This window comes from Bos mutus, chromosome 6 (genome assembly GCF_027580195.1).
Source record: "Bos mutus isolate GX-2022 chromosome 6, NWIPB_WYAK_1.1, whole genome shotgun sequence".
NCBI classification, from domain to species: domain Eukaryota; kingdom Metazoa; phylum Chordata; class Mammalia; order Artiodactyla; family Bovidae; genus Bos; species Bos mutus.
This window is the reverse complement of record NC_091622.1, coordinates 24789030-24813555: the sequence shown is the minus strand read 5'-3', so window position 1 is coordinate 24813555 and position 24526 is coordinate 24789030. Positions and strand designations below refer to the sequence as shown.

Here is a 24526-nt window from a genome sequence, read left to right as displayed (position 1 = left end):
GTGTGTGTGTTTTATCATGACATAGTTTGTCCTTTTGTTTTAAGTCACCAGAACCAATTCGGATCCTAGATTTGACGGAATGTTCAGCTGTACAATTTGATTATTCACAGGAAAGGGTAAACTGCTTCTGGTAAGTTGTTTTATAGAGGAAATGTTTTTTAAAATCTTCTTGCCAGACACTTATTTTAGCAGAATAAAAAATTGTATGTCTAATGTACACAGATGTTTTGATCTGAGGCGGTACATGCATATTAGGAGTCCTTTCAGCTGAATGTGACATAAAATCTCATTTGTTGTTGTTCAGTCGCTAAGCTGGGCTTCCCAGGTGGCACAGCGGTAAAGAATCTCCCTGCCATGCAGGAGAAGTAAGAGACGGGGGTTCAATCCCTGGGTTGGGAAAATCGCCAAGTTGTATCTGATTCTTCTGTAACCCCATGGACTGTACCCAGCAGGCTCCTCTGTCCATGGGATTTCCCAAGCAAGGATACTGGAGGGGGATGCCATTCCCTTCTCCAGGGGATCTTCCCAACCCAGGGGTCAAACCCACATCTCCTGCACTGGCAGGTAGATTCTTTACTACTGAGCCACATGGAAGCCCTATACTCATTTAAAGCCGTATAAACAAATAAGCAGTTCTGCTGGGTCTGATTCTTTACATCGCACACTGCAACAAGTATGATGCCCATGGCAGGATGCCAGTCACATGTTAGACAGCTTTCATTCCTTTGAGATGTTTTATTCAATTTTAGTTATAACTTTGCTGACTCCAAGAATGAGTGATTTGTGTAATTATGACAATTCTTGCAGATGGCACCAAACTGTTTTATTCTAACACTATCAGTGTGTCATGATAATTTTCCAACTGGGAGGAGTAAAGTGTCTTGAGAAAAAAGTGTTTTATTTCCCACCACTTATTTTAAAGTTTTTAAACATATAAAATTTGAAAGACTTACATGGACCTCTGCTCAATGTTATGTGCCAGCCTGGATGGGAGAGGGGTGTGGGGGAGAATGGATATATGGACATGTATGACGGAGTCTCTTTGCTCTTCATCTGAAACTATTATAAAATTGTTCATCAGCTATACTCCAATACAAAATAAAAAGTTTGAAAAAAAAAAGAATAAAAAAAGTTGACTTATATACCCATATACCCTTCACCTAGATGCATCAATCACTAATATTTTGCATATTTGCTTTATCTCTATCTATTCACTTTCTTTTGTTGAACCAATTGAAAGTAAATTGCAGACATCATGGCACTTTCCCCGTGAATATTTAAATTTGTATCTACTAAGAATAAAAATATCACCTGTAGAACAATATCACTGTCCTACCTAAGAAAATTAACATCAACTATTGTTAATTAATGATTGGATAGTATCAGCCAATGATGGAAATCTTTTTTAAATTCACATAAAGACACTGTACACACTAACAGGGGTTTATATGTCTCATATAACAACCAATCGGGAGGCAGACGGCTACACTGACAAGGTCCTGTCCAATGTCTATATAGTTCTTTTGGTCTTTTCCTCTTGCTTACTACTTCAGGGGCCAAGAGAAATAGTCTAGCTGTAGGTCTCATATTTTCATGTAAGCCATGAAGAAAGATGCTGGGATGGGAGGAGCCAGGTCTGCCCTATCAGGAAAGCAGACATTTTCTCAGAAACTCTCCTATCATATTTTCCCTCCTATCTCATTGGCCAAGACTGCAGCCAATGGCCATCGGCAGCAGCAAGGGAAGCTAGAAAAGGATACTAGTATGATCATGATTGCGCTTCCCAGGTGGCTCAAGTGGTAAAGAATCTGCCTGCCAATGCAGGAGACACAGGTTCAATTCCTGGCTCGGGACGATCCCTTGCAGGAGGGCGCAGCAATCCTTTCCAGTATTCTTGCCTGGAGAATCCCATGGACAGAGAAGCCTGTCAGGCTGCAGTCCATGGGGTCGCAAAGAGTCGGACACAACTGAGTGATTGAGCATGCACACATGATTATAATTGGCTCTAATTGTAATTTATTGCCTGGGGTTCTGTTAGCAAGAAGAAAGGAAAAATGATCTCTATTAACAGGTAGTTAATCATGTCTCTCATAAGGAGTACCAAACAATGACAATTCCAGCAATCAGTCACACCCCCTCCCCAATTTCCCCTCTGTCTACTAGTTGCCCAAGGGGACTTCACATCAAGGTTTACCTTTCATACACAGAGACTTACCTCTTGTCTATTCAACATTATTTACTAGTGTAAACAAGATACGTCGCTTTGGTTTTAGAGTATAGAAACCCTTCTGGTTTCAGTTCAAGGCTTTTTTTATTTTTATTTTTTCACGAAAAGGACAAAAAATTTTTTTTAGTGTTTTGTGTCTCAACTGTTAGGATAGGAAGTGTGGGCAAGATATAAATCAGATGATTTTTTAAGTTAATTAATTAGACTGCATCAGGTCTTATTTATGGCATGTGGGATCTTTTAGCTGCAGCGTTTGAACTGTTAGTTGCAGCGTGTGGGATTGAACCTGGGCACCCCTGCATCGGGAGCTGGGAGTTTTAGCCACTAGACCACCAGGGAAGTCCATGAGTCAAATGATTTTGACTCTATAACCCAAGACACAATCAAAGGAGGAGTTAATTCTGTTCCTAGAACAGTCTTTCATGCCAGTAGGCAAGTTTGTCTTCCCTTCAGCAAAGATTTTCATGGCAAGAAGGAGGCAAAGTGAATAGTTGAAGAGATTTATTGTCTCCTTTGCCGCTCTGAAAAGTTAAAACTGCCTTCATTCACAGAGGCCGCTGTCTTCCTTGTTGCAGCCAGCTAACACAAATGAATTCCTTCAGCAAACTCTCTTATTTGTGTTGCTTGTTCTTTGAATTGTAGCACAAGTTCTGAGCCATGTAACAAATCAGCGGAATAAACACATGTGTGTATTCAGCCTAGATCATGAACAATGAAAGGATCTGGGTTTGACCTGGACCTCTTTCCCACCTCCATCCCACTCTTTGGACTCATTAAAATATATAAATATGCCTGTAAAAATAATAATGTGAATCTACAACATCCTCAACATTTCTGCAGTTTGCCAGCAGGCCTAGCTCTCTATATACAACTCCTGAGGTTCTTACCCAAGTTCTACGTCAATTCTTTTTCCACTTGGAATACTTTAATGAGTGCTCAACTAATAAGATGTTCAATGGTCTGGAATATCTTACATTCTTTCTTTTGTCTTATCAGCTTAGTATTTCCATTCAGGACATTTTACCTCTGTGCAAAGACAGGAGTAGAAGCTGATGAGTGGATCAAGATATTACGCTGGAAGTTGGTAAGTTATTCGTGTCTCTGAATGCCTAGTACTCCCAAATCACATGTTGATGATTTCAAACTTATTTCTACTGGAAGAGTCAGGGAACCCCTGAAAACCTATGGGAAGTCAACATGCAGGCTTGTGGAAGAGTCTCTTCATTCTTCTCGAACATGGAAGGGTTGAAGAAAGGAGTAAGGACAGAAGAATGAGGCTGCACCGGGGTCTCATTGCCAGAGCCTAGCCTAGTGTGTATCAGACTTCTGATGTCTGTCAGACTTCCTGTTAGTGTGTGGGTGGTCCAAGTTGGCCTGGAGGAGGACGTGTGGTACCAGAAGGACAGATAAGAGGAACGCTGACATACCTCTGTAGTAGAAAATCCTTTTATATTGTCAGAGAAGGTGGACTTGCCAGAAAGACTTAGCTTAGTGTCCTGTATAATCGTTACTTTGTGCAGGTCAAGGACAAAAGGTATTCTAATTTATCTGCTTTCCATATACCTCCTGGGAGGAAGACAAAGTGCTTATAAGAACATACTAGTCTCATGCAATTTTTGTGCGTGTGTGTGTTTGCAAGTTAGTCAGTTGTTAGCCAAGAGCTTGTCAAAGCTTTCTCAAATTTCATATAAATACCACCTTGAATCCCTTGATGTTTTCAGCTATAGACAGTAATCTCCAATTTTCAAAATGAAATTAGCTTATATTTAGAATCTTACTGAATAGTCCTTTCTAAATACTAGGATTTTTGCCTTTGGTTGTCTTTTCAATTTTAGATCCAAAGAGCTATAGCCCTCCTTTTGAGATAGTTCCAATGTATTTGATATTCAGTGGGGAAATATTTTGCCATATGAAGTCTTTGCTCAAATATGAATTATTTTTTATTGTTTCTGTTTGATAACTTTGAAAGTGACACATAATCATTATAGAAAATTTAAAGTAAAAACAGCAAATGAACATTTCAGATTTCTCCCTTTGCATATAAACATTTAAAACCAATTTTAATCATTCTGTAGTGTTCTTCATCTGCTCACTTAACAATATATCATGAACATTTTTCCATATGAATACATTTAGATTTATATCTTCATTTTGATTCATTAGTGTTGCTATTACTAAAAGTGCTAGGCCGGTTCCCAATTTGTGTATGTTTTAGCAACCACTTTATAGTATTTCTCCTGAGAAAAAAACAGAAAACAAGAGTAAAATTGGGGAAGTGGGGATATGATAATTACTTGTTGTTGCATACTTTTCTTACCGGTCAGCATTTTGTATTTAATATTGGTTAAAAGCCAAAGTTTGTTATCTTAAAGTTGCTCAATAGTCCATACAGGTGGGTGTGCTTTCTTACAGTCTCAAATAAGAAAACAGCTCGATCAAGGGGATGGCACAGTCCGATCTCGGTCGTTCATCTTTCAGTAGACAGATCCCCCTCGGTGAGGGAGACCCTGACGCAGGAGCAGGGTGGAATGCTCCCAATGCTGGGGTCCTCGGCACATTTCACATGAGAACTGACTGAGGGCTTTTCTGTAGAAACAAATCAAAAGCAGAGGCAGATTTGGACCGTCCAGAAGACACCATATTTGCTGACTCAGGGAAAACTGCTGCCCTTCAGGATCCTGCCATCTCCCTGAGACTACCGAAGCGTCCTCGTTCTGACAGGAATGGACAGACCACTGCAACCAGGCATGCTGGCTCTTAGAACATGCAGTAGGAGATGGTTCTGTATTCCCTCATTGTTGTCCCCAAGCTGGTTGACTGGTTACCCGGAGTCCCACCCTGCATCATAGTCAGCTCATCTGAGTCCCAGACTGTGTGTTTAACCAGGAAGGAAATGGCTATTTATGTAGCCTGAAGCGTAAGACTGCTTCTTCAGAAAGTATATTGGGATAGAAAACGTCCAAGATTGGTGGGAGGGCAGTATTTTTGTTTTTAATTTTTTCCCTCATTTATACAAAAAACAAAGCTATTTCCAAAACAAAAATGGAAAATATTTTTAATATTTATTTTCTCTTTGTAAACAGCTCAGATATCTAATGGGTCCTGTTTTCCTTCTAATGAGAAACCCGTGAGAACTAAATCTCCTATGGGCTATGAGGCAGAATGATAAAGATAACAGGAGGTACAATATTAAAAAATCATCTCTTTTAGTCATTTTGGGGGAAATATAGAATTCTTATATTATTAATATTCTTATATTATTCTCATTCTTATAAAGAATGAGAAAACAAATAGAGGAAGAGTGAGAAAGTATAGGTAGTTTCTAGTTTAAATATAATAATCATGACAATTATTACTGTAACAGTAAGAGAGGACTTGTAAGCACTAAGTTCTTCATCCCACACTTCTCAAACAGCCTTTCTCAAGGAGAGTGTGTTTTAACAGTGCCTTCCAAAAAGTGAGCAGTAGGTACTGGCCCAAGAGAAGTAAGATGTATCCCGCACTGCCAGGAGCATCCTACACCTTATTCAAGAGCAACTTCTTTTGCCTACTGAGGGAGCAACACTAACCCACATGCGGAGTGTAATGATGTGTTACACAGCATTTTCAAGCCAGAATAAGGGGGTTGAAATTGGGAGATAAGATACCATCATCCAGAGCTCCTAAGTAGATTCTAACTCCTTCTAGAATCTTTATTAATAATGCTTTAATAGGCTGAAGTTTGAAGGGCGATTAAAGTGTAGGAAGAAACCAAATAAAGATGTTGTAGGGCAAAGCTATGACACTGCTCTTACAGTCCAAAGGGCAACTTTGTTATTGAATACATTTCTTCTGTTATTTGAACATCTCTCAAAAATTACATTTCAACAAGGTTTTTAATGTATTTTGTAATGTTTGTATCATATGAGATAAAGCAAATGTCAAGTTAAAATGTATTGTGTCAAGTTTGCAAAGTAAGAAGTTAGACATAAATGTTCACTGAGATGTAGTTTCATGTTTTGTTTTAGATCCAGAAGTGTTTGTGTAGGTAGCATTGTTTCTATTTTTTGTAAAATATGTTATTTATATCCTTTGGTTGTATCAAAAAGAGCATGATTTTGCTGTCTGTAATATTTTGCTATTAAAGTGTTTTTAGTATCTAATTAAAAAAATACAATTTATTAATACCATAAATAGCAATGAAGAATCCACTTTGGTTAGACTACAAGTTACTAAGGATTGAAGGATTCAGAGTTGAATAGTCCCCGTCCTCAAGGAGTTTTTAGTTGAATATAGGCAAGATAAGAAATACATGCATAATAACGCATAAAAGTAAACACGATAAATGCTGAAAGTGAGGCAGCGCTAGATGATGGGGTGTGCTTTAGCAGGACTGTTGTTCAGTCACTAAGTCACGTCTGACTCTTTGTGACCCCATGGACTGCAGCACGCCAGGCTTCCTTGTCCTTCAGGAGCTTGCTCAAACTCCTGTCCATTGAGCTGGTGATGCCATCCAACCATCTCATCCTCTGTCATCCCCTTCTCCTCCTGCCCTCTATCTTTCCCAGCATCAGGGTCTTTTCCAGTGAGTCAGCTCTTTGTATCAGGTGTTCAAAGTATTAGAGCTTTAGCTTTAGCATCAGTCCTTCCAATGAAAATTCAGGATTGATTTCCTTTAGGATTCAGCATGGAGGAAATCATTCTTTGGGAGGCTTTTGACATGAAAAGGGCAGTCTAACACATACTATGTAATTAGTAATAACCCAGATGTTTACCTGCTCTCAACAGCCCTGGAAAGTGGTCGTGATTTCGCCTCCTGAGGGAGATCAGGAAAAGGGCCTCGAACAAAGGATATTTCGTGCCAATGGCAGGCAAGTGGGGTTGTTTGAGATAATAGCGGTCCGTGTCAAGCTGTCACTAACAGTACGTGCTCATTGTAAAGGAAGTACCTCAAGACCCTGCCGAAGTATCAGCAGTTGTTCTCAAAATTCCTCCAGGGAAAATCTTGCCCCACAGAAGCACTGTTGCCTCTGGATGAGGGGAGCCCCGCTCAACAATGGGAATGGCTGTAACTGCCTCCAGAGAAACCTGCCCTTATTCCAGGGCCGCTGGGCAGAATGCTCAGTGCTCAGAGCCCTCTCATCCAGCCAGGCGGCACCCACAAGTGGGCTCTTTGATCCTCTCCTCTCTCTCACGCTGGGAGTGCAGCTTAGGGAGTCACACTGTCGGTTTCAGGAAAGAGCAAGAGAATTACTACAGGGTGAATGTAAATTCTGCTCCCCTCCTCTACTGCTACTTCAGGTCAACTGCAGCAAACCTGAATTTCTGCCCATCTTTCCAGCCACATGCAGCCTTACACACTGCTTACCATGGATTCAGGAGTTTCTTAAATTATCTGTGGAAAAGGGCAGATTTTTTTTTCTTTTTTGATATTTATGATCACTGGGATTTTGTAAAATCTAGTTACTAGAAAACTGAAGAAACAAATACAACTATCACAATCCATTTTTTAAAATTCAATAGACTTGGGACGTCCCTGATGGTCCGGTGGCTAAGACCCTGAGCTCCCAATGCAGGCGGCCCAAGTTTAATCCTTGATCAGGCAACTACATCCTACATGCTGCAACTAAGATGGAAGATTCTGTGGGCCACACCTAAGACCCAGTGCAGCCAAATAAATAGATAAAATATTTTTTAAAATTCAATAGATGTAGTATACCTGCTGTTCTTTTATACCCTGAACTCTCAACTTCTGTAATTTGTCATGTACTAAGAGAACAGCCCAGTCTGTGGACTACATCTCAAGTAGCTCTGGCTAGTGGACTGCCAAGTAAAACATACCAGAGCCTTCTTGAGGAAGAATTCATCTTGATGTTGCTATAATGTGCTTAATAACATCTACAGCCCCTTGAATTTATATAAAAGAGGTTATCCTCCGTAACACGTGTGGGCCTCATTCAAGCCCTTGAAAGACCTGAAGAGCAAACCTGGGGTTTCCACAGAGAAGAAACAGATGGCGGGCTCAGCTCCTGCCTGAGATTTTCCAGCTTTCTTGCCTGCCCTACAGATTTGAGGTTTGCCAATTTCCAAAATCAGGTAACCAGTTCCTTGAATTTAATCTAGTTCATATATATCCGACTGGTTGTTTCTTCGGTGAACCCTGAGTGATACAACTTCTTTTCCCAAATACCTCATCATTTTATATTTTATTGTTTGCTAAAATATTTTATTATTTTTGAATAGTTAAAAATTTAAGAAGTGCAATAAAGTTTACAGTGAAAAGGGTCATTCCTAGGATCTCTGTTCCCCAAGTATCCAGTTCCACTTCATGGAGGTTATCAATGACACCCCATTCTGTGTATCTCCACGGACACCATCATATCAATACAAGCAAGTATCAACATGCACACGTATTTTTTCTTCCTATACATAAATTGCAGCATTGCAGTTTCACCGAACACTATTTTTCATTGAACATTATGTTTTGGAGATCATTCCACCTCAGTACCTAATGTCTTCTTTTTTTTCCATTGAGCCAATGTAGAAATTTCTCTAACCAATCCTCTATATTAGAGTGAACATATAATTTATCTAAAGTGGGACACTTGAAAGGAGCACTAACGATTACACCAAGAACAGCAGGTATAAACTGACGTTTAAAAAAGTCACCTTATCTGATAGATACTTCAGCTGTTTCTAATCCTTTAATGTTACTAAACTGCAATGAATACACTTGTACTATACACTTTTCACACGTCCCTATGGACTGGCAACATAAATATCTAGAAGTGGAATTGGGGGCTTTTGTGTCAACTTCACCAGTCATTGGGTGCCCAAATTAAACATTTGTGCCTGATACTTCAGCTGTTTCTAATCCTTTAATGTTACTAAATTGCAGTGAATACACTTGTACTATACACTTTTCACACGTCCCTATGGACTGGCAACATAAATATCTAGAAGTGGAATTGGGGGCTTTTGTGTCAACTTCACCAGTCATTGGGTGCCCAAATTACACATTTGTGCCTGTGGGTTCTGTTTCTTTGGAGAATCTTAATACAATGTGTCAAAGATTATGCACATTTGATCTTGGTATAGATTGCCAAATTGTGCTACTTAAAAGGGTATAACAATTCACATTTCCAACAGTGGGGAATTAAAAAATGTGCTTTTTGAATCTTTCCCCATTGACTTATGATGTCATTGTTACAATTTTTTATGTCTTATATGTGTGTACTAAAGTCTGTTTCTGGGTTATTCTGTTCTACTGATCTGTCTAGTCATACATCTGATGTAGGTTTGTACTATCTTTAAAAATAATCTAGTTCTATATTATCTTTTCAAAAATTCCTTAAGTTTTACCTTTCCAATGAACTATAGAATAATTATAGAATCTATTATACCTCTTAAAATGGAAATTTTAAAAGTAGTACTATTCACTATGCAAAGGTTAGTGAAGTGAAATCGCTCAGTCGTGTCAGACTCTTTTCGACCCCATGGCCTCCTCCCTCCATGGGATTCTCCAGGCAAGAATACTAGAGTGGGTTGCCATTTCCTTCTCCAGGGGATCTTCCCAACCCAGGGATCGAACCCGGGTCTCCCGCATTCCAGGCAGACGCTTTAACCACTGAGCCACCAGGGAAGCCCCTAAGTATCTCCATTTATTAGTTCTCTTTCCTGGGGTGTGTGTATGTATGCACATTGTGTGTATGTGTGTGTGTATAAAATATATAATATATAGAGAAATAAAATCACAATCTTGGTCACCTCATTTATAAAAGACTTTCTTGTTTCATGCATCACTGCACTGGCAAAAACTTCCTGGGCACAATTAAATAAAAATTGGGATAATGGGGATTCTAGATTTTTATCAATGTGTCTAATGCCTCATTAGGTTGTAACAACTAACTATTTATAGCTTGCTGCAGGTGAAACATTTCTCTTGTCCTAATTTCTTTGTAAAGACTATTGTCCTTGCTAAATTTTAATGCCTCATCTTGTGTTTTCTATAGCATCCTGTGCACAGCTTCATCGCAACACTTCCTATGCCTGTTTTGTTTACTGAGCTGTACATTCTTTAACGATAGGTACCACGATTTAGTCTCTTATTTGTAGGGGATGGGAGGAGAGTGGGAGGGAAGAAGGGAAGGAGGGAGGAAGAAGGAAGGAGGCAGGCCCAGTGCCTAGCCAATCTCACCACACAACTTAAGGGACTGCACTCAGTCTTATGGCACATAAAATGCATCCTTGGAGCACAGAAATATGACATACACTTGTGTGCCTTAGAATTCTGCAATGTGGTACTTCTAGTGAACAGCACACATTTGCTACTCAATGCCAGGTACCAGTGATGAACTCTGACTGTCAAAGAACCCAGGAGGAAATTAAAACCTTGAATGATAGACTGCGTTCCTAAACATGAAAAGCCACATGCTAGAACTGTGAGACCAATTACACAGAGATTACATTAGGCTCCTGGATGAGGTTTATTTTCCAACTGACAACTTATTTAAGGTAAAACAGTCTCCAAACTAGACAAGAAACACTTATTTATGTGGTTGCAAGAGTGAATTAAATTACAGAGTTTAAACATTTGAAAACAGTCTGGGGAGGGGGAGGAAAGCTATATAGTGTTCAAACTGTACTTTTAAAAATACTATTTATCCTCATGTATGAAAAAAGGGATATACTACCATGCGTACATACATACCAATACTGGAAACAGAATTCAATAATGAATCACACCTAAATTTTACAAAGAATAAACAAACATTAAAAAAACACTGATTGGTTATAGAAAGCAGAATGGAAGAAAAAACCATTAGCTATCATCTTCATTTCCATCAAAGAGCAGCACCCTCTAAGAAGAAACAAATTCATTAGTAAGACTCACCTACAGTGCACAACAATATATACAAATGAAAGTTAGTGATTGTACTGGTTTCATTCACTTTTCCTAAGCCACTTTTATCTTTCTCACACTCAATGCAAAGAAAATAATATGAAGAAAAATATGTCCTCACTATTCACAATAAAAAGAGTCTGCCCTATTCTGCAGGCCTGGCACATGGTATAAAAGGGAGCACTTCATGGCTCAAGGGGATCAAAGTATCATTTTGATTCTGAGCCACCAAATAGGATCTCACACATATTTGGTTGGACTAACTCCACAGGAGCTGCGATATAGAGTGAACCATTTCTGTGGTATCCCCAGATCTCACTAAATAAGAAACAGCCCTACACAAAAAAAGATAACCATCAACCTGTCCATAAATTCTATCTGTAAGGCTCTTTTTCTAGAGTAAAGTGGAAAAAGGGGGTCCTTGAGTACATGGATACAAGTGTCACTGTGGCCTAAAGATTGCTGGATTGATATTGTGTATGATATGATGAAGAAAACTCCAGATTAGGAAACTTCCACAACTTGTCTCAATTCTTCAAATAATGGAGCAAGTTCCTTTTCCAGGCTGACAATTAGTCCTAAAGCAAAGAGATTAAGAAATTTGAACATTAGAAAAATGCTTATCAAAATTTGTATACTAAAAAGTAAATGAGACATAGTTCATTCTCCATAACTACACTTAAAACAAAATACTGTAATTCTGAACAAAATAATTGAAAACCCACACTTATGAAGTTTACTTTCATCATCTATTATTAATGTAAGTAAATAAAACCATTGATATGCATTAGAAGATGCAAAATAAATTATATATGTGCTATAATTTTGCTGGAGTTTTATGAAAAACTTCAATTCATTTATACCTCATTATTTCAAAATTTGCACCAATTCAGGAATAATACACATGATTTTTACTAAAGGAAAAAAAAAAAAAGACTTTTTTCCTGAGCCAATTTTAATGAACTTTATTAAAAGATAGGTAGATAGCAAAGGAAAAATTAGATACTTATTATATAAATTCAGTAAAGCTAAGGCACAAATGCATATTTCAAAGGCAAAAATATTTTAAAGATGCCTCCTCATAGGACTATAAAATACACACCGAAAGCAGCAAGCTAATCTAGAAATCAGCACATCCAGCTTGTTAGTTTCCTAGGGTAGAAGGCTATATAATCTTAAACACTGCTTGTTTTTCGCTCAACTAAAGATCTTCCTGTCTCACACAGCATTCAAAGCACCTGGGATTCATAAGGAAATGTTCTATGTACTAGAATACAATTCTGGAGATTATCATAATTTATAATAACTGATGATTTTATAGTATGATAGTGATTTACCACAACTGAGGTTTAACATATTTAAAATACCGACACCACTACTATCCTATACATTTACAAAGAGTTTTCACACACAGTATTTTACGGCTTGAAAGCATTTAGAAATGAAAGACACCCAACAGTTCATTCAATCTAAACCCCACATTTTAAACATAAGCAATCTAAATACAGGCTTCAGTGACAGCTGGAAACAAAACTGGCTCAAATATCTTGCAAATAAAAAAACAGAAAAGGAAAGTAAAGCAGTTCTAACATTGGTGAAATCTGGAGATAGACCTTTAAAAAATTCCACTTAAACTAAAACAGAGTAAAAAAAAAAAAATTGTAATTCAACTGAATACTGAATACTGTTATGATTTTACACAAAGATAGCCAGTGAAGACCCCTGGATATAATGAGATCTTACAATGCTCTCTAGAAAGTACAGCTTCCAAGTGTTTGTCCTCAAATTCTTCCACTGTGAAAAAGAACTGAGTATATTCATCCTAGTCACACTCTTTAAATTCCCAAACACATTTACCTTGCCCACTATTGTTCAAGATTTTATAGATTGGTCCTGAATTTATCTGTGATCGTTTTTATGTTTTGTTTGGTTATTTTCTCTACTGTTTTTTTTTTTTTTTTGCTTTCTGAAACTGTTGTAATATGAGCAAGATACTGTATTAAAGAGGTGAAAATAACATTTAATTTTCCGTTCTATCTTAAATGATATTTATCTATACGTCATCTCATCTGAACTAAAAAATAATAGCACAAGATCAAGAAAGCAGTTCTTAGCTCCATTATACAGATATACATATATATATATATATATAAACAATTCAGAGAAGTTATATTTCCAGAAAACAAGGAATAGATGGTAGCACTGGGCCATGCATTAAGGTTTTCTTACTCTAAATCTGTGTTATCATATTAGACTATTCAGATCTGGTATTATAAAGATTAAAAGCTGTATTTAAGGTGATTAAAACATACCTGTATTAGCATTGCTGCTGGCTATGAAACTCACTACCAAAGGTAAACGATTGAATTGAACCACCTAAAAAGAGAACAAGATCTAAAGTATACTGTTATGTAGTGAAAAGGCGGTATAATTCAAATCAAGTATCTTAATCTTTCTAAAAACTTTAAATGTGTAAGATACTAGCTTGACATCATGGTATTATGTCATGAAAGGTGAAAGAGTTGAAAATAAGTATTTCCGTAAAACAGACTTACTAATTATTTCTTAGAGACATTAATACCACTTAGTCTGGAAAGTTTCTAAGGTGGGGCTGCATCTTCCTCATCTTTTTTATATTCTAAAGCCCTGCAAAGTGTCAATGACATAGTAGGGGCTCAATAAATATTTGATAATTAAGGAGCTAAAGGCATTTTTTCTCAGTCATTCAAGTGGTTATAAAGTCTCAATCTTTTGCCTCCTCTGTACCACTATAATTTAAATTAACTTACATTTAAGTTAACTTTAAATCAGCCATCTTTTTAAAAAGTTTAGTTTCAACCTAACCTTTACTGACTAAATTAAAGGTCAGATGAGCTGGTTATCTTCTGCCTAATAGACACTAAAATATACAACTTTTAAAATAAAAAATACCATACATGTTTCATTGGTAGTGCATGACTTATACCCTGGGAAACACTGCTCTGTAGAAAGCAGCGTGTGTGCTCAGTTGCTCAATACTGGAGTAAGCTGCCACGTCCTACTCCAGGGGATCTTCCCGACCCAGGAACTGAAACAGTGTCTTGTGTCTCCTGCATTGGCAGGCAGATTCTTTACTACTGTGAAGAAGTTACTGATTTATTCTAAAGAAAATGCAGCTGGAGATCAAGAGATCTGTAGCAACTAATTTCTCTCCCACAAATAATAACCTCATTTATTTTATATATTTATATATTTCAAGCCAAAAGATGGGATTAGTAGCAATAACAAATGTAAATAACTATCATTTGACTTTCAAGGAAAATCCTGTATCTGTCACAACAACAACAACGACGACGACAAGTGTGTCATTTGAGAAATCAGTTGTTAAATAAGCTCAGGGCACCATCTACTGGAGGTATTAGTAACAGTGACCTGACTTACCCATTTCAGGATGACATATATTTTACTATTTAATTTTTAATCTAATTGTTCATATTAATTAATTCCTGAAATAAAATGTGAAAAAAAATCTCTACAGTTTAACATAACCAATTTGAAGGTTAAGATGTTAAAATTCCATCACTTTGGAAACCAAAATTTAGAATTATATAAACAAACTATTCTACAAAGAAGAGATAATAATAGTTGAAATCATCAGCAAACCATTTGATAATTATGAACTTACCTGGTAGGTATTATAGTAACAGATGATACTTTTATTTTTTGAAAGTCCGAGTTTGCTTCCTTGGTCTGTTGCAAGGGCAAAAGTTGATAAGAAACCAGGTCTCAAAGCATGCTCTGGAGCATTATCATTGGCCACTGGAAATACAAGTGATTTAAGTAAAAATTATGCAGGATATACAGTGGGAAGAGATTTACAGTAGTTATTTGCTTTTTTGGACAAAAACATAAACTTACAGAAAAAAAGAAGCACAAGAGTTAGGCTTCACAACACTGAACTTCATAATACTAATTGGGTCTCATCAGTTTAGGTGAGAAAAACCATTCAATCAGAAGTTGAGGGATCACAACTAAGGGAATAAATGCTGGTTCTCACAATTTTTCAAAAAATTTCAAATGAATACTAAATATCTCTATTTTCTTAATATCTAACTTAAAACAGGTTAGGATTATCAGTACAATTAATAAATTGAACATTCTGGTTAACTATGAACAAAGTGAGAATACTGAAAAAAAGTTTCATAAACCTTTGCTCTTACAAAACCCACAGAAACATCATTTGTAGACGATGATATTTGTACACCTGGCCACTGATTTAAGTTTTTTTACACTCACTGAAAGGTCTAGATGGAGTTGGTTGTACCGTAAGTGCTGAGCTTAAGGTTTTAACACAGAGATCCTCAAAAAGAACACTGGAACTGAAAATCTGAGATTACTTTGTTCAAAGTCCTCATTATAGAATTGAGAAAAGGAAGTGATTTGCCCATGGCTACCTATGTTCTGTGCTGGGTTAGGAAGCACACTGGATCACGTATCAGAAGATGATGGGTTCTATGACTATCTCGTCACTGACTCATGAGCAACTTGCAGCTGACAATGTACTCTTTGCACCTGACCACTTTCATTAATAAAATGAAAGAACTACATTAGCTAAATTCTAAACTTTGATTGAATTCTAAACTCTGAAATTATCTGACATATATGATAACTCCAGGTGGAGAATGTATTATAAACAAAATATGCAGGACATTATTTAACCTTTCTGTCATATCACATATACTTAAAAAAAAAAGCTAAACCTTAGGCAAAAAGAAACCTTTTCTTTCCTTTTTTTTTTTTAGGTTAACCAACTTTTCTTTAGGCAAAAATTCTTGCTAGATTCTGGTTAACTAAAGTAACTGTGAAGTTAAAAGTTTTTCAAAATCTTATTTCCAATAAGGAAGAACAAGAAAGAGTAAACAAAACAATAAATTTATGTTAATTCAAATGTATGGCTGTTTATCCTAAAACCACCAGCAATATTGATGAAAAATATATGCTGGGGGAGTCCATGGGTGTAATATGTCTAGCTGTATATGTGCTCATTCTCATCATTCAGATTTACTAATCGTTTACGTTATACATAAAATGTCTTTAATGGGAAACTGGGCCTTCAATAAATCCTTACTTAAACTCATGCTATCATGAAATCGTTGATATATAATAAGATTCCAACCTATCCTTCAACACACAAAATCAAACATTTTCTTCCAAACTAAGACTATGTCCTGAATGTATTGAATGGGTTATTTTTTGCTTGCTTTCTGTATTACTCAGATAGAAATACATTTTTATTCGAAGTCGAACATGGCACTGACATGTAATTGCGGCATTTTACCTTTGATGACAGGCACTCCATCTCTATCTGACACAACAATAGCATGGAGCCCCTCAACACTAGAAAGGAAAAGTTAATATACGATAAAACATTGTCTCAAAATATGTACCTTCAAAATCACAATGATAATTCTCATGTATATTTCTGAAAAACCATGAGGACTCAATCACTGATATAAGCTCCTGTAACGTTTGCAAAACTCTTCCACCATAAGAAGCAAAAACAGATCCAGTTGCTGCCTTCACACAACTTACAATCTAAAAGGAAGAGTGGCTATCATTCAGATCACCTCACACAAATGTAAAACTACAACTGTGAGAACTGCCATTAAGAGATGTGTGGGGCCACGAGAGCGCTTACAAAAGGAGGGGTAGATTCAGATAGGTGGGTCAGGGAAGGCTTCCCGGAGGAAGTGGTTCCTCAGCTGAGACATTATGGTAATAAGAAAAGTGGAGTGGGGAGATCATTGTAAGCCGAGAGAAGAGGACAGAAAGAAGGGAGGTCACAGGGCAATCCCCTCAACACGTCTACACAAGAAGTAAACAGAATGGTCAAGACCACAGCTCTGAAGTAAGAAAGACCTGAGCTCCTGTTCAGGCTCTGGTGTTTACTGTTTATGCTACCTGGCATCAGTTACAAAACCTCGCTAAGCCTCAGTTAATATGAAAACGGGGATACTTGTACTCATCTGTGTGTGTAAGTCGTTTCAGTCCTGTTCAACTCTCTGTGATCCCATGGATTGTAGCCCGCCAGGCTCCTCTGTCCATGGGATTCTCCAGGCAGGAATACTGGAGTGGGTTGCCATGTCCTCCTCCAGGGGATCTTCCTGATCCAGGGTCTCCTGCATTGCAGGCGGATTCTTTACTGCTGAACCTTTGGCTACCATAAAGTTTAATACAATGATGCATGCAAAGTGGAGGGTGGCTGGTACATGATTAATATTCAAAAATATGAATTAATATCAATGTTGTCATCTGTACACCCTGAGAATAACATAATTTGTCCCTGCAATTTAAACATGAAATTATTAGTGAGAATTCCTAGAGCCCCAAAATGTTAAAAATTATAATGGGGAAACATTCAAATCATCATCATTTATACTGGGCTTCCACATGGTACAGTGGTAAAGAAACCGCCTGCTAATGCAGGAGACATTGCCACAGTCACCCAATCTTTAGCAACCACTTGCCAGACTGGTCAGCAGCCATCAATACTGAGGCAAGATCCTCCACCAGCAAAACATTAAGACTCATTAAAGGCTCAGATGATGGTTAGCACTTTTTTAGCAATAAGGTATTTTTTACCTAACAATGTACATTGTTTTTTTTAGACATCATGTTGTTACACACTTAACAAACTACAGTGGAGTGTAAACGTAACTTTTGTATGCAACAGGAAACAGAAAAAATTGTGACTTGCTTTATCTCAATATTCACTTTATTGCAGTGGTCTGGAACCAAACCCACAACCTCTCTGAGGCATGCCTGTATCTTAAAATATCTACAAGCTGCAATGCTTGCTGTTCCTACTACATCTCCAAATAAAGGGATGATTGTTATTAGCTTAGGAAAGAGAAGTATTAGCTTAATATTTTAGCTTAGGAATGAGGAGTATTACTATTAACTTAATCTGCAGGTGCATAGCGTATCTCTGACGGTAACAATGGGTGTCTCTGAGACGGGAATCGTGTGGCTGGAGGACAAGGATAAGAAGCTCCTCACTCTGTGTCCTTCAATTAACTTTTGCATCTTGAACTTTATAAATATATTGCCTACTCAAAACGTGGCAGTGTTAGTCACAAAGTTGTATCCAACTTTCTGTGACTCCATGGGCTATAGCCATGGAGCGGGTAGGCGTTTCCTTCTCCAAAGGATCTTTCTGACCCAGGGATTGAAGCTGAGTCTCCTGCATTACAAAAAATTGTGCATCACTATACTGTATACCCCCACGTAGATGCAGCAATTAGGTCTTAAAGGCAGTATTAAAAATAAAGGCAAGTTCCTAGGTTTTTTAATCCAGTAAACTGCTATGAAAGAACTCTAAAGTGGCAAAAACTGGGTTCTAGCCCTTCACCATTCACCAGCTGTTTAATTTGAGACAAGGCATGTAACTTCCCTGGGGGATCATGTTGTTTATCTGCAAACTCAAACCGTATCACTTGTGCTACCTACGATTATGTTAGCTATTTGAAAGTGCTAAATAACAGCAGAACACAGGATTAGTCTAAGATAAACAGAAACGAAATACTAAACAAAACATGTTAAGCAGAATTCATTTAGTAACAAAGTAGTAATTTTTTACCTCGGTAATTTTTTATACAGGAATCGTTTTAGATCCTGAAAGAGAGTATAAAAATTATATTATAATAATATGCCCAGTACTGGTTCTCTAGATACTGTCCTAGCCACATCTCAGGTACCTTAAGTATTCATTCACAACCATTCTTGCTTGTGCTTTGTCTTTCTCGTTTTGCTTTTGATGTTTTAAGGAGTGGTGTAACTTGCAACAACTAATCTTTTTCTCTAAGCCTCAGTTTCATTATTTGCTGAGTAAGCATAATTAAAGAACCTACATTATAAGACTGTTACTAAAGTTTATTGAAAACACTCATGTCAAGTGGTTAGCATATCCATCAGTGGAAACACAAATACATATTAGCTATAATATTAGATCACACTTCTCATACTACTGTACATCTTGTTGCTAACTTTGAGTTCACTTGAGAATATATTATGAATACTTATCCACGTCCACAGACTTTTTTAACATCACTTTAAGATCCAAGGTAAGTTAACTAACTTCATGAAACTCAGTTTTCTTACATGACTAAAGACAATGACAATGTGTGTCAAGCATTCAGCATGGAACATAATTATGACTTTAAAAAAATTAGAAGACTACTTGGTCTCATTACACTCTCATTTGGGGAATTTCACTGACAATCCAGGTAGCAATCATGAGTTCTACATAGGTAAATCAGATATATCTTGTTTTGACCCTCTAATTCCTACTACTCTCCAAACCTGAATGTTGATTTTATTCCATGCTATCACCACCAGCTTACTTTTGCTCTCATCTTAAACACAAAATCACAAAACTCATCATTTTCCATCCAAAATCTGGATTTCCCCAATCTCTCCCTCCGTCCACTAATGGCATTACTGTTCCCTGTTACTTAGCTTTGAAACTTAAGGTAATATAATCACCCTAAACTCATGTGTCACTTTAAAAACCACTTGTGAAGTCAAGTATTTTTAAACTGATGTTCTCCTCTCCTTTTCGGATGACATTACAATTTAGGTTCATTTTAATATTTATGACTTACACCAGCCTCCCAATTGGTATGATGGCCTACCACTTCTATCGCACACATTTCTACACAAAGCCAATAATCATATAATTCTCCTTCTCTAAATGGACAATTGCAGTGACTCTCAACCCTGGCTACGGACAACACTTGCAGAGTATAAAAAGAACTCTGATGCCTGTATTGAAAATGCTCCCCAGAGGATTTTTCATGCAGCCAAGATCATGAACCAATGTTTGAATGGCTCTCCACTGTTTACCGAATTATGTACAAATCCTGTAGATATTTGAGGCTCTCTACAATATGGATGGGCTACAACACATTTTATAGTCCTGCTTCCTACCACTCCCTCATACATTTCCTCAGCCCCAGATGAAATGGGCTATTTACAGCTCTGCAACACACATCTTTCTGTTTCCTATCTTTAATTTTGCTCATGCTTACATTCTAACTATTAATATTAATACCCTCTGGATCTTAAAAAAAAATGCTACTCATCAATTAGAGCTAATCTCAACCACCAAATACTCCAAACAGGCTTCCCTGATAAAGACAAACTGAGGTAATCCCTCTCTTCTCTGAATTTTCACACAATAATGTATGCATATCTATGATCACTTGCCTACTGTACTTTTTTTTTAACCTTTAAAAATCCTTAAGGAGAGAAATTATACCTTAGTTATCTTTATTTCTCCCACAGCCCTTAAAGAACAATCTTTTCAAGGGAGATGCTCAAAAGAATTCAGCGATTTGATTATGCCTAGAGAATGAGGCCTCAAAAATATACTGGAAGACCCCCAAAAATGGAGTGATAAAGACATAAAAAGTTGCTAAATGTTGAAACACATAATCCTGCAACCTAAAAGAAAAATCAGATTCATATTGTTGAATAATCATTTAGTGTAGTTAAAAGCATGGATTCTGGAGTCTGCCTGGGTTGGTATCCTGACTCAGCAACAAACTAGCTGTGTAATCTGAGGAAGTTACTGGATCTTTCTGTGACTTAGCATCTTCATCTATAAACACAGTGATAATAATAACAGTGCATATCTCATGAAAGTTATTGTAATAATTAAATGAGTATCTGTTCAACGTTCCAAAGAATATTTAGCATGTATATAAGCAAAATGTGTGTGTGTTAGTTGCTTAGTCGTGTCCAACTCTTTGCAACCCCATAGACTGCAGCCCACCAGGTCCCTCTGTCCATGGGATTCTCCAGGCAAGAACACTGGAGTGGCTTTCCATTTCTTTCTCCAAAAGGAATTACAGAAAGAAAGTGAAGTCGCTCAGTCATGTCCGACTCTTTGTGATCCCATGGACTGTAGCCTACCAGGTTCCCCCATCCATGCAATTTTCCAGGCAAGAGTACTGGAGCGGGTTGCCATTTCCTTCTCCAATATAAGCAAAATAACAGTATGTAAAATATAAACAAATATAAACATTAATAATATTAATTCCCTGTTGTTTCCAGAAACTAGTACAATAAAGTTTCCTAAATTTAGAATTTTAATTATATTGCTGTGTTAAAAAGGCAATGGTTATAAATCATCTGAAATTGCTACAGTGAACCCAAAGAGACATAACTGGAAAAAGATTCAGAGCAGCAAACCACCATTTACAAACTGAATGGGTAAATATGAAGAACCTGTCTTATGCCCGCAGAACTGGGGTGTGGGAAAAATAAAATTGTCTCAACCTCAGGCACCTTTAGTGTCTTCTACCCCCATTCCAAGCAGAAACTCAGGGCCCCGAAAATTACTCGTATTAGTCTCTGACTTTAGATCCTAGACAAAGCAATTGGAGGGAAGCGGTAAAACGAAACAAATTTGTATTTGGGAAGCGCTCTCTCTCCCCACCCAGCAGTCTCAACCTACTCTCCACTCTCTCCTTCCTCTTATGTGGGGGTGTTAACTCACATCCGCCATGATGAACCCTTTCCTCCCGCAGGATCAGTCTCCACGCCTGAAAGAGAAACTCCGGGTGACTCTCCCCTCAAGACTTCCTCTCCCTCCCACCCCCAACCTAATAAGCAGTGTCAGTTCTCCGCTGGGTCAGGCAAGGATCCACGGTTCCAGGGCTCCAGCCAAGGAGGCTGATTAGCGTCGGAGTTCCCAAATACTCAGGCGGGTAACCGAGATGCCTGACAGCTCACTAACCCCCAAGATCCAAGCCCAACCGGGAGGCGAAAGCGGCGTCTTCTCTTCCGTCTCACCGCCCGGGCCACTTGCGGCCTAAGCCACCGGGCAAAGTGGCTGCAGTTACCTGGCTTTCTGGGTTGCCTGGTTCTCTGAACTGCCACTTCAGGGACAACTTCTCGGACAGGTTCCTCTAAAAGCCGCAGTCACATGATTTGTGACCTCTTCTGTGCTCCCGGAAGCACTTCCCAAGACTCCGACGCTGGGTGACTCGGGATTTCCGGGGCGGTACTTCGACAAGGGAGCGCGCATTTGCGCGATAAGCCCCGGCCCACTCAACGCGGGTGCTTTTTGCGGCCGTGCGGAGTTCCGGCTGTCCCAGACCTCTGCACTTGAGTAGAGCTTGCTTTGCTTTGAGAACGCGGAACCCTGAAGATTTCCCAGAAAACGCAAGCAAGAAAACGTATTTGTTTGGGGAGGGTGCATAAATTTCATTATTTTTTTCTTAGGGTCCGTTATCTTAAAACCTCTTCTTGTAGATGAATAAATTTAAAGGGGGTGGTGTTACATACTGAAGAGCAAGCCCCAGGTCCGTCGGTCTCTGATAGCAATTTAATAATCCTTTCGCTTCCCGTGGGAGCTACCCTCGTACTGTGACTTGTCTGGATTGAATCAAGGATCCTTGAGCTTTCTGGAGATCTCCTTTGTGTGTACATCAAGCTTTTACATATGCAGACATGGAGCAACTTTCTTTCATTGGCTCTTTGTTTAGACGACCGTACTTTTAAGGACTGTCTATAATTTTTTTTTTTGGTGCATTGCTTGTTTGCACATTGAAGGAAAACCTACAGTAAGTGGTAGGAAAATGAGTTCTAGGGGAACTTCTTTTCCACAGGTCATCAAGTTCAGTTCAGTTGCTTAGTCCTGTCCGAGTCTTTGCGACCCCATGGACTTCAGCACGCCAGGCTTCCCTGTCCTTCACCAATTCCCAGAACTTGCTCAAACTCCTGTCCATCGAGTCTGTGATGCCATCCAACCATCTCATCTGTCGTCCCCTTCTCCTTCTGCCTTCAGTCTTTCCCAGCATCAAGTCTTTTCTAATGTCACCTTCGCATCAGGTGGCCAAAGTATTGGAGCTTCAGCATCAGCGTCAACCCTTCCAGTGAAAATTTAGGGTTGATGGATTGACTGATTTGAGCTCCTTGAAATCCAAGGGATCCCTGAAGATAGAAGTGCAAAAGGAACCAGCTATAGACCAAGGTATGGTGGAAAGATACTAATTTGCTAGTTACCCTTAGGAGGATGAAATGGTAAGTTACAAAGCACCTAGCTGTTAAAAATGATCTCCTTGTCATTATAAGAGAACTTGACAGTTCCATAGCAACTGACATCATTTAAGACCACTTCCTTTTCCGTTGATTTCTTAGCCTCTGGAACACCGCACTTATTTTAGTTTCTCACCCAATCTCCTTAATCTTAAAGCTTGTCTTCAATTCTTCTGCTGTTTTTCTTTCCACAGTATCCTGAGAATGTGATTCCTAAATCTGCACCTTTCCTCTGAGTTCGAGGTTCATATTTTCAGCTGCTGGTTGGATATTGGATATTTCTACATACTTCTGTCAGTTCTAACCCAAAGGTACTAAAAACTCCAGTAAACCTGTTTCCTGATCTATGTCCTTGTTGGTTCCATGATTCTGTCAGGTATCATGTTTTCTCTTTCCTTTCTCATGTCCTTTTCTCACTTAACAATGATTTTTTACATTTATATTTTTTCAGCTCTTCATTCAACCCTTATTCAGCAAGACTTGTATCAGTAGCCATTTAAGGAAGCCCAGTTAAACGTTTCTAAAACAATGTACATTATTGCTGACCAAACAAATCTTTAGTTACATACCACTGCAGACAATAGTTGATAGTCTTTAATCATTTTACTTGTAAATGCAATCTAATGTGAATCCTATTTTTCAGCCAAATTGATTATCTCACCCTTCCATCAAAATGGCTATTATCCCAGGCAGTTGTGGAAATTCCTAAATCTGAAATGTTTATTTCTCCTGTAGGAGAGGAAAAACTTCCTTATACCTTATTAGATTTTGTGGCTGGGCTAACAGTGAAATTGACAGACAGATTGACAGGAGCAAAACATAGAAATGCATTTACTACTTTTACATGTACATGAGAGTCTTCAGAAGAAAAATGGAAGTTCCAAAACTTGGTTAGGCCCAAAAATTGATATGCCATTTTACACAAAGAACAATAAACTTGTGAGGATGAGACAAAACAAGGGGCTTAGGCTAAGAGCAGTAAATTGTATGACAGTGACTATTAAACATGGAATAAACTAGTGGAAGATAAGGGTTATTTTAGTAGGTTTGTTTATATAGGTCCATATCAGTGTCAGTCCCATCTCTGGTGATAAGAATGTTCTTCTCTTCCTGGTAGAAGGAGGGCACATTTCCCATGGGAAGTTTTATGACAAGCCTTTAAGTGAAGGTGGGAGGTCAGAGAGCCTTTCATGCATTTGCTGTGGCATATTTCAGGGTGACGTGTTCTAAACCCCTTTATTTTCTACCTTAGCTATTTAAATCTTGTTTCCTTATAACACCTTCTCATCCATCATATTCTCTTGAATGTTCCTATATATTACCAAGAACAACTG

General features: G+C 38.1%; 2 protein-coding genes and 1 non-coding gene across 4 annotated transcripts in view; 1 reads left to right on the top strand and 2 right to left on the bottom strand.

The window, feature by feature from the left end:
- DAPP1 (dual adaptor of phosphotyrosine and 3-phosphoinositides 1) overlaps nucleotides 1-7317 on the top strand; it is a 57620-nt gene extending 50303 nt beyond the window's left edge. Inside the window, exons 7-9 of one of the 2 annotated variants that reach the window (XM_070372102.1) lie at nucleotides 45-130; nucleotides 3224-3311; nucleotides 4820-7317. In XM_070372102.1, the coding sequence (XP_070228203.1) occupies nucleotides 45-130; nucleotides 3224-3311; nucleotides 4820-4876 (231 nt within the window). In that variant the 3' untranslated portion in view covers nucleotides 4877-7317. Of the gene's footprint in view, nucleotides 1-44; nucleotides 131-3223; nucleotides 3312-4639 lie in introns of both variants that reach the window. The other variant, XM_005910304.2, reaches the window with a different exon arrangement.
- Nucleotides 7318-9776: 2459 nt separating this feature from the next.
- Nucleotides 9777-9848, bottom strand: TRNAS-GGA (transfer RNA serine (anticodon GGA)). Its single transcript has one exon. It is a non-coding gene; the product is annotated as a tRNA-Ser (tRNA).
- Nucleotides 9849-10673: 825 nt separating this feature from the next.
- Nucleotides 10674-22102, bottom strand: LAMTOR3 (late endosomal/lysosomal adaptor, MAPK and MTOR activator 3). The gene is made up of 7 exons (XM_005910305.3): nucleotides 21995-22102; nucleotides 21649-21694; nucleotides 18727-18761; nucleotides 16426-16484; nucleotides 14773-14906; nucleotides 13421-13484; nucleotides 10674-11686 (listed from the first exon to the last, which is right to left on the bottom strand). The coding sequence occupies exons 2-7, from the start codon at nucleotides 21655-21657 to the stop codon at nucleotides 11613-11615; spliced, it is 375 nt and encodes a 124-aa protein (XP_005910367.1). The 5' UTR covers nucleotides 21658-21694; nucleotides 21995-22102; the 3' UTR covers nucleotides 10674-11612.
- Nucleotides 22103-24526: the final 2424 nt, after the last annotated feature.